Source organism: Leopardus geoffroyi, chromosome D3, assembly GCF_018350155.1.
Source record: "Leopardus geoffroyi isolate Oge1 chromosome D3, O.geoffroyi_Oge1_pat1.0, whole genome shotgun sequence".
Taxonomy (NCBI): Eukaryota; Metazoa; Chordata; class Mammalia; order Carnivora; family Felidae; genus Leopardus; species Leopardus geoffroyi.
In genome coordinates this window covers 94545169-94559693 of record NC_059339.1, presented here as the reverse complement: position 1 = coordinate 94559693, position 14525 = coordinate 94545169, and the positions used below count along the sequence as shown (strand labels likewise).

The window sequence follows — 14525 nt, the reverse complement described above, 5'->3', positions numbered from 1 at the left end:
GGCGCCTGGGTGGCGCAGTCGGTTAAGCGTCCGACTTCAGCCAGGTCACGATCTCGCGGTCCGTGAGTTCGAGCCCCGCGTCAGGCTCTGGGCTGATGGCTCGGAGCCTGGAGCCTGTTTCCGATTCTGTGTCTCCCTCTCTCTGCCCCTCCCCCGGTCATGCTCTGTCTCTCTCTGTCCCAAAAATAAATAAACGTTGAAAAAAAAAAAAATTAAAAAAAAAAAAAAAAAAAAAAAGGAGGTGACAAAGGCTAAAAATCAACCGCCAGAGGAAGAGATCATAGGGACAGGTCTGGGGAAAGGCTGTGGGGCTTCCATCCCTCCCCGCACAGCACTCTTCCCAATCTCCAGAAGCTTCTGAACCCGGTCCTTTGGCATTTTTACCGAGGCTTCTTTGTATAGCCACAGTTGATTAGATCTTTGGCCATTGGCCGATTCAGCCTCCAGCCCCTCCCCTCTCCACAGAGGTCGGGGGTGGGGCTGGAAGGGCCAACCTTCTGATCACATGGTTGGTCGTCCTGGCAACAGCCCCGCCCTTGAGTGGGGTCCAGCCGTCTCCATTAACAAAAGACACCTTTATCACTCCCAACACTTGGTCAATTTGGTGAGGAAAGAGCCAAGAATTATGGATGAAAACCACAACTGAATGACCAAATATGTATTTCTTACAAATTACACTATCTCATGTGGCAAGCATTGTTTTCCTTGTTTTACAGATGACACACGGGTGGCTGTTGTTAGTCATATGTACTCTGGCCCCCCACCCCACAAAGGTGAGTGGCCTGGATGTCTGATGTCGGCACTGATCCTCTACTCTTTATAAATGTCACACCAGCCCACGATATTTGGTATCAGCACAGGGCCAACTCCCTCTTGCCTGTAAACACAAAGCACTACATAAATGCCAAATAACCAAACTAACACTGTTATTTATTTTTGAAAGTAAAGTATCAGAGGGGCGCCTGGGTGGATCAGTTGGTTAAGCGTCCAACTCTTGATTTCAGCTCAGGTCATGATTTCTCAGTTCCTGAGTTCCAGCCCCGAGTCGGGCTCTGTGCTTGTGCTAACAGTGTGGAGCCGTTTGGGTTTCTCTCTCTCCCTCTCTCTCTCTCTCTCTCCCTGTCCCTCCCCTGCTTATGTGTTCTCGCTCTCGCTCTCTCTAAAAATAAATAAACTTAAAAACAAAAGTGAAGGGGTACCTGGGTGACTCAGTTGGTTAAGCATCTGACAATTGGTTTTGGCTCAGGCCACACTGGGCTTCACGCTGACAGTGCAAAGCCTGCTTGGGGTTTTCTCTCTCCCTCTCTCTGCCCCTCCCCGCCTCGTTCTCACACTTAAAAGAAATGTTTTTAAAGTGAAGGCTCAGAAAATGTATGCCCATAAATTTTGCTTAATCACACCTAGAAGACCAAACTGTGATGCCCCAAAGTAGATGCCCCAATTGGGATGTGAAAACCCCATACTGTACTATTCTCATCCTTTTTGTTACTAATTGGAGGCTCGAAATGATGTGAAAACAAAAATCAGAAATATTTCTAAATGGAAACTCCCTTGAGCTCATCACCCGCCAGTGCGCACGGACTCTCTGGACCCACAGCTGTCCAGGAGAAAGTCGAGCTGGGCCGACTTTGCAGACTTTGCAGCCCCGCGGGCCTCCGCACAGACCGTGGCGCAGGCAAGTATCTGTGCCGATGTTGACGAGAATGGCAGTGGGCTTCATCAGATTCAGCTCCCGCTTCCCAATCAGCCTCTGGGTCTGGGGCGTCAGGCTCACGGCCAACAGCACAAAGTCTGATCGCTGAAGCAGGTCATCCAGACTCTCACAGTAAGTGGCCCCCACAGCCTCCTCCTCCTCTCATTTCCTATGAAGGGGACAAGGAAGAAACACCATGTTCTCCAGTCAGGAATTCATCACGGCACCTCCGGAAGGAGTTTCTGAGGGGAGCCAAAGACTGGGCCTGTTGCTGCTGGGTCCAGGCTCCTCCCCCACCATGGAAACACTGGGGGCCCCTCGGGACCTCTGAGGCGAGGCCTCTGGGTCTGCAGAATTGCACCCCACGTTGAAGCTCCTTGCGGCCAGGAGCTTCTTCTCATTTGAGCCCCCAGAGACAGGTGCGAGCCTGACTGTGCATCGGACATGCACTCAGCAACGACAGAACATTACTGGCAGGAAGTGGGTCCCACTCCCAAGTAAGAGCAGGAGTGTGTACTTCTGTGACCACAGAGCATTGCTGAATGCAGCAAACACCTCGCAGTCTCTAGAAAACAAACAAAACAGGAGAGGGCCTTGGAACGTTGCCTACGAAACGCAAAGCAAAGACCCAAGGGCCCGATGCAGGCAGGATTTGTTTAACTCCTGCTCTGGCCATCCCAAACAACTGATTACTCAACAGGAATTCCAAGATCCCGGAGGCCACAGCATGCCGGGTAACCTCCACTGCTATGCAAATATGGAATACATATATGGAATACAAAACACATGTTTGGGTCAGGGGACAGCCCAAAGGAAAGACGAATACGCTGCCCACACCACACACCTTGTCCTGGGAGAACCCTGGCCTCTGTGCCTGCGTGTTCATCTCAAGGAAAGTCGTCACATCTACCTAAGTCCCTCCACTGCCCATGGTGCAAACAGTGACTGAAAAACGGGCACAGTTCTAAGGCACAATCTCTCAGCTCCCCGTACATCCCCAAACTGCTCACCAGCCGGAAATGTGTTCCACGTGCAGTGGGAAGCCAGTAAAGGTCGTAAACAACGGCCATCATCTGGCTGGTTTGCAAGGAGAGTGGGAGGTTCAAGAGCAGGTGTGAGCAGACTGTTAGGAGAATACGTATTTCAGGTGAGAAAGGACGGGGCCTGAGCCCAGTGGCATCGATGAGGTGAGAGAGAACAGGCAGGTCTGAAGGCTGTTTGGAGACAGAATCAGTAAGACCGGGTGTCAGGCTGAGGGAGGAAGTGCACAGAAAGGAACCAGTCAAATTGCTCAGTGGGTATGGAAAGCTCCCTTGGGAAAAGCACGTTAGAAATTAAAGAAACAAAAAACAAAGCTGTGAGTTAAAATCTCTCTCTTGGTGAAATTTTTCAACACAAAAGTCACAGCCACATTCCTAGGTAATCATAAAAATATCACATGGGGCGCCTGGGTGGCGCCGTCGGTTAGGCGTCCGACTTCAGCCAGGTCACGATCTCGCGGTCCGTGAGTTCGAGCCCCGCGTCGGGCTCTGGGCTGACGGCTCGGAGCCTGGAGCCTGTTTCCGATTCTGTGTCTCCCTGTCTCTCTGCCCCTCCCCCGTTCATGCTCTGTCTCTCTCTGTCCCCAAAATAAATAAACGTTGAAAAAAAAAAAAAAAAATGACCGAATTCCGATTGTGATTTAAAACGTGCTCTTCCTTGGGGTGCCTGGGTGGCGCCGTCGGTTGAGCGTCCGACTTCAGCCAGGTCACGATCTCGCGGTCCGTGAGTTCGAGCCCCGCGTCGGGCTCTGGGCTGATGGCTCGGAGCCTGGAGCCGGTTTCCGATTCTGTGTCTCCCTCTCTCGCTGCCCCTCCCCCGTTCATGCTCTGTCTCTCTCTGTCTCAAAAATAAATAAACGTTAAAAAAATTAAAAAAAAAAAAAAAAAAAAGAAAACCAGCATCTCCAAGGACTGGGTACCTTCCACGACTCTGCGAGCTGCGGCCAGCAGTAAGGCCATCCCCATGTCTGCTGTGGGACTGGAAACCGCCTGTGGTGTGTTGGCCACCTTCACACCATAGCTGGCAATGAGCTTCAGGTCCAGGTGATCTAGACCTGCTCCTGCACTGGCAATTATCTTCAAGGAGGGCAGACTCTGCAGGAGCTCCTGGGTAACGGCTGGCTTTCCGCCCCAGATGTATACAGCTTGGACCTTTGGACCGAATCGTGTGTTATTTTCCAAAAATTCTTGCAGAGTAATGAGAGTAAAGTGTTTCTGCAGATCTCCAATGTGATCCTCACATATACCATGAGGTCCTTCCAGTCCAGACACCAAAACGCCAGGTAAGTCCTGATCCCCCATGGCCTGCAGGAAGAGAAGCACAATTTCTGCTGTCAAAGACAGTCTTTAAGAGACCATCAATATGCTCCTCTGTTGCTCTTTTAAGGTTCTGAGCACCAATTTCCAAGTCCCCCACCCGCAACTCCAAGCAGTTCTCAGGATCCCAGCAGCGTGTCCCAGAATTCAATTCAATTCTGACACTATCTACCAGAGACACCGTCACATCCTACGGGTTAAGGACTCTGTCCTATAAGATGCCCCCTCCCAGCCCCCACCTTCAGACTCTAGTCACAGGTACCAGGTACCTGTGCCTCTGACCAACCGGCAGCCGATTCTGCAGAATCCTTTGATTCTGTTAACTTGTCGAGAGTCTCACAGAGCTCAGGGGAAGGCTGACCTGTGCTGACCGGTTCCTTACAGATACAAAGAGTGTGTAGCAACACGGAGATGGGAGAGATCCACAGAGCGAGGTGCCCAACTCGAATTTCTGTCCTCGTGGAGCCTGGGGCCCGGCCCACCGGCACACGGAAGAGTTCGGGTGCCGAAGTGTGGGCCGGCTCCAGAAAAGGCTTTTATAGAGGCTTCTTTGTATCCCCACCATTTATTAAATCATTGGCCATTGGCCGATTCAGCCTCTAGCCCCTCCCCTCTCCAGGAGGTCGGGGGTGGGGCCGGAAGTTTCCATTGGTTGATTCAGCCTCCAGCCCCTCCCCTCTATGCAGGCGTCTGGGGTGGGTCTGGAAGTTCCCATTGGCCAATTCAGCCTCCAGCCCTCCCCTCTCCGCAGGGGGGGGGGGTTGTGCCGGAAGTTCCAACCCTCTGATCACCTGCTTGGTCGTCCTGGCGATAGCCCCGCCCTTGAGTGGGGTCCAGAAGTCTCCTTCATTAAGACATCCTTGTCACCTTTCTGGCTCTGAAGTGTTCCCAGGAACTATGGATGAAGACCAAATATATCTGAGAAGTAGTTTGGTCCTCTGAACGATGAAATATGTATTTCTCATAAATCATTATATTGCAGTTACTCTAGATTTTCTAAATTACATCAACACTGGGATTCATTTTATTTCCTGGACAAGTCCCTAAAAAACCTGAAGGACAATAGACCCACCCGTCTGAAGTTACCAATGTCTCCATCACACCCACTTTCCTCCCTATTCTGCCTGAGTCTTGATTTCTGCCCTTCAGCTGTGATGGCAGCCTCTCAGGTGGCCTCCAAAGTCCCCCTCCTGTTAATCACACCTTTGTGGGACCCCAACCCCGGTGCTTCTAGTGAAGAGAATACGGCAGAAGCCACGGGAGGTCACAGCTTGGGCTCTCTTCCTCCCTCTCCAGGGGGGGAGCCAGGGCCAGGCCGGAGGCTTCCCTGTGCAGAGGCCCACATGAATGAGCTTGGAAGCTGATCTGAAGAGGCCTGACACCAGCCTGGCGAGCCCTGAGGTGACCACAGCCCTGGCCAACCCTCAATTAAAGTTTCATAAGATCTGGGCAGAACCACCTGGACAAGCTACTCCTGGATTCCTGACCCCAAAACCTGGGAGGTCATAGAGTTTGTTTTTACAGCCACTGGAATTTAGGAAAATTTGTTATGTATGCAGCAATAACTAACAAAATTGGCCATTTTTTACTGTGCAAGTAAAAGATATATGTTATTGTCTGCAAAATGGACTAAAGGTTTTATTTATTTTTATTAAGATGACTATTTTATTTTTATTAGTTTTCTTTAGTTTTGAGAGGCAGAGAGAGACAGAGTGTGTGTGTGGGAGGGGCAGAGAGGGAGACACAGAATTTGAAGCGGGCTCCAGGCTCTGAGCTGTCAGCACAGAGCCCGACACGGGGATCAAACTCACGAACCGTGAGATCATGACCTGAGCCGAAGTCAAATGCTTCACTGACTAAGCCACACAGATGCCCCAAGTTTCACTATTTCTACCTCAAGAGCATAAAAAAGCTCTTAATCACTGACTGGCAAAAAGGGAGTATTACCAGTAGTCACAAAAGATTATTTTAAGTTTTATTACTGGCCAACCTACCCAGGGTGCTCTATCAAATTCAGCCCAGCAAGAATCCAAATTGCCAGAATCCCTGCTGTATTCAGTTGGAAGTTACTGTAGTAAAAAAATAAGAATTTGATAAAACTGGATTTAATTTTTTTTTTTTTTCCAACGTTTATTTTTGGGACAGAGAGAGACAGAGCATGAACGGGGGAGGGGCAGAGAGAGAGGGAGACACAGAATCGGAAACAGGCTCCAGGCTCTGAGCCATCAGCCCAGAGCCCGACGCGGGGCTCGAACTCCTGGACCACAAGATCGTGACCTGGCTGAAGTCGGACGCTTAACCGACTGCGCCACCCAGGCGCCCCTGGATTTAATTTTTAATTAAATTTATAACACATTTAAGTTATAAATGTTATTTAATTATTTATAACGCATGCAAGTTATAAAAATAATAATAAAATGAGCCCATTAAGTGCCGCCAAGCTTAATAAATGTACCACTACCATTACCACTCCTTGCTGCTCAAGAGGTGTCCCCTACTTGGAGTTTAATGATCTCCAAGCACACCTTGGAGATTTTGCAAGTCTGGTTCCAATAAAGTGAATATCGCAATACAGCAAGTCAAGTGATTTTTATTTCCCAGGGCATATAAAAATTATGTTTACACTATACTGTAGCCTATTAAGTACGCAAGAGCATTATGTCTAAAAAAAGTTCATACCTCAATTTGAAAAGCTTGTTGCTAAAAAATGTTAACCATCACTGAGCTTTCTGTGAGTCATCATCTTTTTGCTGGCGGAGGGTCTTGCCTCGGGGTTGACGGCTGCTGACTGATCAGGGTGGTGGTTGCTGAAGACTGAGACAACCACGACAATTTCTCAAAACGAGACAGCAGTGAAGTTTGCCACACCACCTGACTCTTCCTTTCACAAACGATTTCTTTGTAGCCTGCAATGCTATTCGATAGCATTTTACCCACAGTAGAACTTCTTTCAAAATTGGAGCTAATCCTCTCAAATCCTGCTACTGCCCTATCAACTAAAGGTATGTCATCATATTCTAAATCCTTTGTTGTCATTTCAACAATTTTTTTTTAATTTTTTTTTTCAACGTTTATTTATTTTCTTTGGGACAGAGAGAGACAGAGCATGAACGGGGGAGGGGCAGAGAGAGAGGGAGACACAGAATCGGAAACGGGCTCCAGGCTCTGAGCCATCAGCCCAGAGCCCGACGCGGGGCTCGAACTCACGGACCGCGAGATCGTGACCTGGCTGAAGTCGGACGCTTAACCGACTGCACCACCCAGGCGCCCCTACACTTTTCACAGCACCTTCACCAGCAGTAGATTCCATCTTGAAAAACCAACGTCTTTGCTCATCTGTAAGAAGCAACTCTCCACTGGTTCAAGTTTTACCATGAGATGGCAGCAGTCCCGTCTGCAGGCCCTACTTCTCGTTCTAATGCTATTTCCGCCACGTCTGCAGTTACTTCCTCCACTGAAGTCCTGGACCTCTCAGTGTCATCCATGAGAGCTGGAGTCAACGGCTTCCAAACCCCTGTTAATGTTGATATTTTGACCTCTTTCATGAATTATGGATTTTTTAAAAATGCTAATTCCAGTGTAGTTAACATACAGTGGTCTATCAGTTTCAGGTGTGCAATATAGTGATCCAACGGTTCCATACGGCACTCAGTGCTCATCAAGTGTTTTTATCCCCTTCACCTATTTCACCCATCACCCCATCCAACTCCTCTCTGGTCACCACCAGCATGTTCTCTAGAGTTAAGAGTGTTTGGGGCACGTGGCTGGTTCAGTTGAGAGAGCATGTGACCCTTGATATCGGGGTTCTGAGTTTGAGCTCCAGGTTGGGTGTAGAGACTACTTAAACAGACAAACTTTTTTTAACTTTTTTTTAAAAAGGAGTATTTTGGTTTGTCTTTTTTTCCCTTGGTTCATTTGTTTTGTTTCTTAAGTTCCACATTTGAGTGAAATTATTATATGGTATTTGTGTTTCTCTGACTTGTTTATTTCACTTAGCATTATACTTTCTAGATCCATCCATGTTGTTGCAAATGGCAACATTTTGTTCTTCTTAATGGCTGAAAAATATTCATATATATATGAATATGTGATATATCATATATATATATATATACATATATATATAATATCTTCTTTATCCATTCACTTACCAATGGACACTTGGACACTTGGGTTGCTTTCATAGTTTGGCTATTGTACATAATGTTGCAATAAACATAGGACAAATCCCTTTGAATTAGTGTTTTTGTATTCTTTGGGCAAATACCCACTAGAGCAATTCCTGAATCATAAGGTTTCAGTAATTAATTTTTTGAGGAACCTCCATACTGTCTTCCATAGTGCCTGCACCAGTTTGCATTCTCACCAACCGTGCACGAGGGTTCCTTTTTCTCCACCTCCTCACCAATACCTGTTGTTAAGTCTTGTTTTTGATCTAGTCATTCTGACAGGTATGAGGTGATACCTCATTGTGGTTCTGATTTGCATTTCCCTAATAATGAATGATGTTGAGCCTCTTTTCATGTGTGTGTTGGCCATCTGGATATCTTCTTTGGAGAAATGTCTGTTTATGTCTTCTCATTTTTTAATTGGATTGTTTTTTGGGTGTTGAGTTTTGTGTGAGTTCCTTATATATTTTGGATACTAACCCTTTATTGGACATGTCGTTTGCAAATATCTTCTCCCATTCAGTAAGTTGTCTTTTAGTTTTGTTGGTTGTTTCCTTTGCTGTGCAGAAGCTTTTTGTTTTGATGTAATCCTAACAGTTTATTTTTGCTTTTGTTTCCCTCGCCTCCGGAAACATATCTAGAAAGATGTTGCTATGACCAATATTGGAGAAATTACTGCCTGTGTTCTCTTCTACGATTTTTATAGTTTCAGGTCTCACATTTAGGTCTTTAATCCATATTGAGTTTATATTCGTGTATGGTGTAAGAAAGTGGTCCAGTTTTCCCAGCACCATTTCCCAACACCAAAGAAGAGACTGTCTTTTTTCCCATTGCATATTCCTTCCTCCTTTGTTGAAGACTAATTGACCATGTGAATGTGGGCTTACTTCTGGACTTCCTATTCTGTTCCATTGATCTATGTGTCTATTTTTGTGTCGGTAACATGCTGTTTTGATTACTACAGCTTTGTCACATAACTTGAAGCCTGGAGTTTTGATACCTCCAGTTTTCTTTTTCTTTTTCTTTTTCTTTTTCTTTTTCAAGATTGCTTTGGCTATCTATTCAGAGTCTTTTGTGGCTCCATACAAATTTTAGGATTGTTTGTTCTAGTTCTGTGAAACATGCTGTTGGTATTTTGGTAGGGCTTGATTTAGATTTGTAGGTTGCTTTAGGCAGTGTAGACATTTAACAATATTTGTTCTTCCAATCCACAAGCACAAAACGTCTATTTCTTATGCATCATCTTCAATTTCTTTTCTCAATGTTCTATAGTTTTCAGAGTACAGGTCTTTCACCTCTTAGGGTAAGTTTATTCCTAGGTATTTTATTGGGGGGGACACGATTTTTTTTAAATTTTTTATTCAGTTTTGAGAGAGTGCAAGCAGGCGAGGGGCAGAGAGAGGGAGACAGAGGATTTGAGGTGGGCTCTTTGCTGACAGCAGCAAGACCAATGTGGGGCTCGAACTCATCGTCTGTGAGATGGTGACCTAAGCCGGAGTCGGAAGTTCAACGGACTAAGCCACCCAGGTGCCCCGAATCATAAATGTTCTCAATGGCATCTAGAATATTAAATCCTTTCCAGAAGGTTTTCTATTTACTTCGCCCACATCCATCAGAAGAATCACTATCTATGGCAGGTATAGCCATGCAAAATGTATTTCTTTTTTTTTTTTTTAACATTTATTTATTTTTGAGACAGAGACAGAGCGTGAGCAGGGGAGGGTCAGAGAGAGAGGGAGACACAGAATCCGAAACAGGCTCCAGGCTCCGAGCTGTCAGCACAGAGCCCGACGCGAGGCTTGAACTCACGGACCGCGAGATCATGACCTGAGCCGAAGTCGGACGCCCAACTGACTGAGCCACCCGGGCGCCCCAAAATGTATTTCTTAAAAAGATCTGAAAGTTGAAATTATCCTTGATCCGTGGATCAACGGATGTTGTGTTCACAGTCAGGAAAACAACACTAATCTCATTGCACATAGCCATCAGGGCTCTTGGCTGACCAGGTGCATTGTCGATGAGCAGCAATGTTTCAGAAGGAATCTTTTTTTTCTGAGTGGTAGGTCTCAACAGTGGATTTAAACTATTTAGTGAACCACGTTGTAAACAGGTGTGCTGTCATCCAGGCTTTGTTGTTGCATTTCTAGAGCAGGCAGAGTACATACAGCATAATACTTAATGATTTTCAGAAAGGACAATGAGCACTGGCTTCAACTTAAGAGTCACCGGGGACTTTAGCCCCTAACAAGAGAGCGAGTCTGCCTTTTGAAGTGTGAAGCCAGGCATTGACTTCTCCTCTCCAGCTTAAAGTCCTAGATGGCATGTTCTTCCAACAGACGACTGCTTCATCTACATTGAAAATCTGTTGGTTAGTAGCCACCTTTGTAAATTATCTTCACTAGATCTTCTGGAGAATTTTCTGCAGCTTCTACATCAGCACTCGCTGCTTCACCTTATACTTGTATGTTATCGAGATGACTTCTTTTCTTAAGCCTCAGAGCCAACCTCTGCTAGCTCCAAGTTTTTCTTCCGCAGCTTCCTCACCTCTCTCAGCCTCCATAGAACTGACAAGAGTTAGGACCTTGCTCTGGATTAGGCTTTGGCTTAAGGGAATGTCATGGCTGGTTTCACTTCTATCCAGACCAAGCTTTCCCTGTATCGGCAATAAGGCTGTTCTGCTTTCTTAACATTGGTGAGTTCACCGGAGCAGAACTTTTTAACTTCCTTCCAAAACTTTCCTTTGCATTCACAACTGGACTGTTTGGCACAAAGACGCCTAACTTTTGGTCTATCTCAGCTTTCGAAACGCCTTCCTCACTAACCTTAGTCATCTCTAACTTTTGATTTAAAGTGAGAGTCGTGCGACTCTTCCTTTCACTTGAACACTGAGAGGCCAGAGTGTTATTAACGGGCCTACGCTCCATATTGTGGTGTCTCAGGGAATAGGGAGGCCGGTCGAGAGGGAGAGAAATGGGGAATGGCCAGAGGGCGGAAGAGTCAGGGTACACACTTTCGCCAACGACGTTCACCACCTTATACTGTAATGGAACCCACGTGTCTGCCCGGCACACAGCAGACACAAACACCGAGACACCAAGTATGCAGCCAGGAAAGAGTTTGCCGGAGGGGCAGCCAAACAAAGACGTGGAGGACAACCTCCCCGTGCGTCTCCCCAAAGGAGGGGTCGGAGACATGTAAAGGCACACAAAAAGGTCTGGGCGCAAAGTTGCCGCTGTGCGGATTATCCGCAGTCTCCCTTTGGTTACTGGTTTCAATACGGGCACGGATCACGGTGCTCCAAAACATTACAAAAGTAACATCAAAGGTCACTAATCACAGATCACCACGACAAATACAATAATGAAACAATCTGGACTACTGCGAGAATCACCAAAACATGAAAGACGGAAGTGAGCAAACGCTGTTGGAGAAGTGGCACCGACACACTTGCCACAGACCTCCCACGTGTACAAAATGCAGCATCTGTGAAGTGCAGTAAAACGAGCGTGCCTACAGGTAGGTAAGAGACAGGTAAAAGTAGCCTAAACAACACGCGGTTTGGTTTGGCGTATTTTTGCATTTTATGTTCACGGAATTACACCCTGTGTAGCCTTTGGGGATCTGCTTCCTCTAAGTTTATTAGTCTGTGAGATTCATGCCTGTTTATATGTGGAGGTACACTCATTCCTCTTTACAGCTCTATGTGCCAGTAAGTACACCTCAGTTTATCCACTTTCCTGCAACGGGATAATTGCATCTCTCTTAGTATAAGGTTGAGCATTGGCCACTTTCATAGAGAACATCCTCTATAAATTGCAGAGTTTCTCCCAAGAGTTCAACTCAGGTCCCTTCAGCAGATCTGGACATAGAGATTTCTACAGCTAAGCAAACTTTCACTACGAGGTGACAGGTTCTTTCCCTCCTGACCATCTCCTGCCCAGAGTGAGGAGGTCTTGGGGCACCTGCGTGGCTCAGTAGGTTAAGCGTCTGCCTTCAGCTCGGGTCATGACCTCACAGTTCCTGAGTTCGAGCCCTGCGTTGGGCTCTCTGCTGTAGCACAGAGCCCGCTTCAGATCCTCTGTCTCCCTCTCTCTCTCTGTCCCTCCCCAATTCTCTCTTTCTCTCAAAAATAAGTAAATAAAAGCTTTAGAGGGGGCACCTGGGTGGCTCAGTTGGCTGAGCGTCTGATTCGGCTCAGGTCATAATCTTGCTACTGGTGAGTTTGAGCCCCGCGTCAGGCTCTGTGCTGACAGCTCAGAGCCTGGAGCCTGCTTTGGATTCTGTGTGTGTCTCTCTCTGCCCCTCCCCTGCTCCTTCCCTCTCTCAAGAAAAATAAACATTAAAAATTTTTTTTAAAGTGAGGGATTCCTTTGGAGCTCCTTTGCTTGGCTTGAGGTGGGGTGGAATACCCCTTTCTTTTCCAAAGGGAAGAGAATGCACATGGAAATACACATGTGCACAGCTTCCTCCAAAGAACTGATGGCACACTGTTCCCCAAAACATTTTTGCACTTCCTCTTATATATCCTAAGGAGTGATGGACAAACAATATGCAAATTATTCTTTCCTCTGCAAGATCTGGAGAAAGCCAGTGTGGCCTCTTGCTCTGAAACATGTAAGCTTTTTATTTTGTTTAAAAAATTTTTAAGTTTATTTAACTTGAGAGAGGAAGCACAAGGGGGAGTGGCAGAGAGAACCCCAAGCAGGCTCCACGCTGTCCGTGAAGAGCCTGACGTGGGGCTGGAACCCAAGACTGTAGGATCATGACCTGAGCCGAAATCAAGAGTCAGATGCTCAGCCGACTGAGCCACCAAGGCGCCCCTGAAACGTGTAAGCATTTTAAATCATTTATTTTCAGTTTGGGGCCTCTGCTGAAATCTGAGAGAGAGGAAAGTCTCACTTTAACATTGCCTTACATCTGACTTAAAACATTTTTTCTTTTAAAAATGCAAATTCCTCTGGGAGGGTTATAAGGCTCTCCAGTCACTTTTCATCAGTAACAATTAGTTCAGTCAAATTGCTCTCTTCCTCAACTTAACTCAGGCCAGTTGCTCTGAAGGAAGGGGCACTCTGTTTAGACACATGTATCCTTTCACAATTCGACACACAGGGACACCTGCTCCTTCCAAATATCTGTCTTGCTCTTGAGAATTCCAGAAAGCAATACTTAATGCTTATGTTTAGTCATTTTTTAAATGAAGAATTCAATTTCTAATGATAAAATGTAATTCAAGCAGTCTGATTCACTCAGAATGATTTAGCCTACTTATTTCCATTTTCTAGATGATCGGATATGTTGTGAATGAATGGAAGGAAAGATGAGGAGCTTTGGCCAAATAACCAATTTTTCTTGCCTATATTGTGGGCTTTTCAATTCAGTCTATGGGGCCACTATCAGCAAAATCAAACAAAGACAACAAGAAAACTACACACTGATATGTCTTATGAATTAGACACAAAATCTTCAAAAACCACTAGCAAACTTATTCCAGCAATATATTGTTAAAAGTTAATGTGACCTAATAGGATTTTTCCAGGAATGCAAATTTGATTTAACATACAAAAGTCAATGGAATACTCCATATTAAGGGAATAAAAGACAAAACGCACATGATCATCTCAACAGAGGCATAAAAAGCATTTCACAAAACCTAACAACTTTTCATAAGAAACAAGACAAAAAACTCTCAACAAAATAAGAACAGAATTTCCTCAACCTCATAAATGGCATTTGTGAAAAACCCGTAGCAAGCCTCGTACTTAATAGTGAAAGTCTCAATGCTTTCCCCCTAAAATCAGGAACAAGAGATGCTTGCTGTCGCCACTTCTATTCAACATTGTACTGCACGTCCCAGCCAGGGCAGTTAGGCAACGAAAAAAAACATCCAGACTGAAAAACAAGAAGTAAAACTGTGCTTATCTCCAGATGGCAAGATCTTATCTAGGGAAAATCCTAAGGAATGCAAATAAAGAACTTTTCCAAGTAATGAATGGTTCACCAAGATTGCAGAATGCAAGATCAGTATACAAAAACCAATCGTATTTCTGGGGCGCCTGGGTGGTTCAGTTGGTTAAGCCCCCGACTTCAGCTCAGGTCATGACCTCACGATTCTTGAGTTCCAGCCCCACATCGGGCTCTCTGCTTTCAGCACAGAGCCCACTTTGGATGCTCTGTACCCATCTCTCTGCCCCTTCCCTGCTCTCAAGCACATGCGAGCTCTTTCTCAAAAATAAACAGGAGAAAATAATAATAATCAATTGTATTTCTATACACTAGTCATGAATAATCTGAAAATATTTAAAATAA

The 14525-nt window shown here is 45.8% G+C and overlaps 1 protein-coding gene and 1 long non-coding RNA gene across 2 annotated transcripts in view; both read right to left on the bottom strand.

Moving 5' to 3' along the window:
* Positions 1–1523: 1523 nt before the first annotated feature.
* Positions 1524–3126, bottom strand: LOC123587954. The gene is made up of 2 exons (XR_006707625.1): positions 2704–3126; positions 1524–1862 (listed from the first exon to the last, which is right to left on the bottom strand). It is a non-coding gene; the product is annotated as an uncharacterized LOC123587954 (long non-coding RNA).
* A 504-nt stretch (positions 3127–3630) lies between these two features.
* The window catches only part of LOC123587951 (hydroxypyruvate reductase-like), a gene marked incomplete at its 3' end in the record, with an annotated part of 16864 nt that continues 5969 nt past the window's right edge, over positions 3631–14525 (bottom strand). Inside the window, exon 2 of the mRNA XM_045458078.1 lies at positions 3631–4038. Within this exon, the coding sequence (XP_045314034.1) occupies positions 3631–4035 (405 nt within the window). The remainder of the gene's footprint in view (positions 4039–14525) is intronic.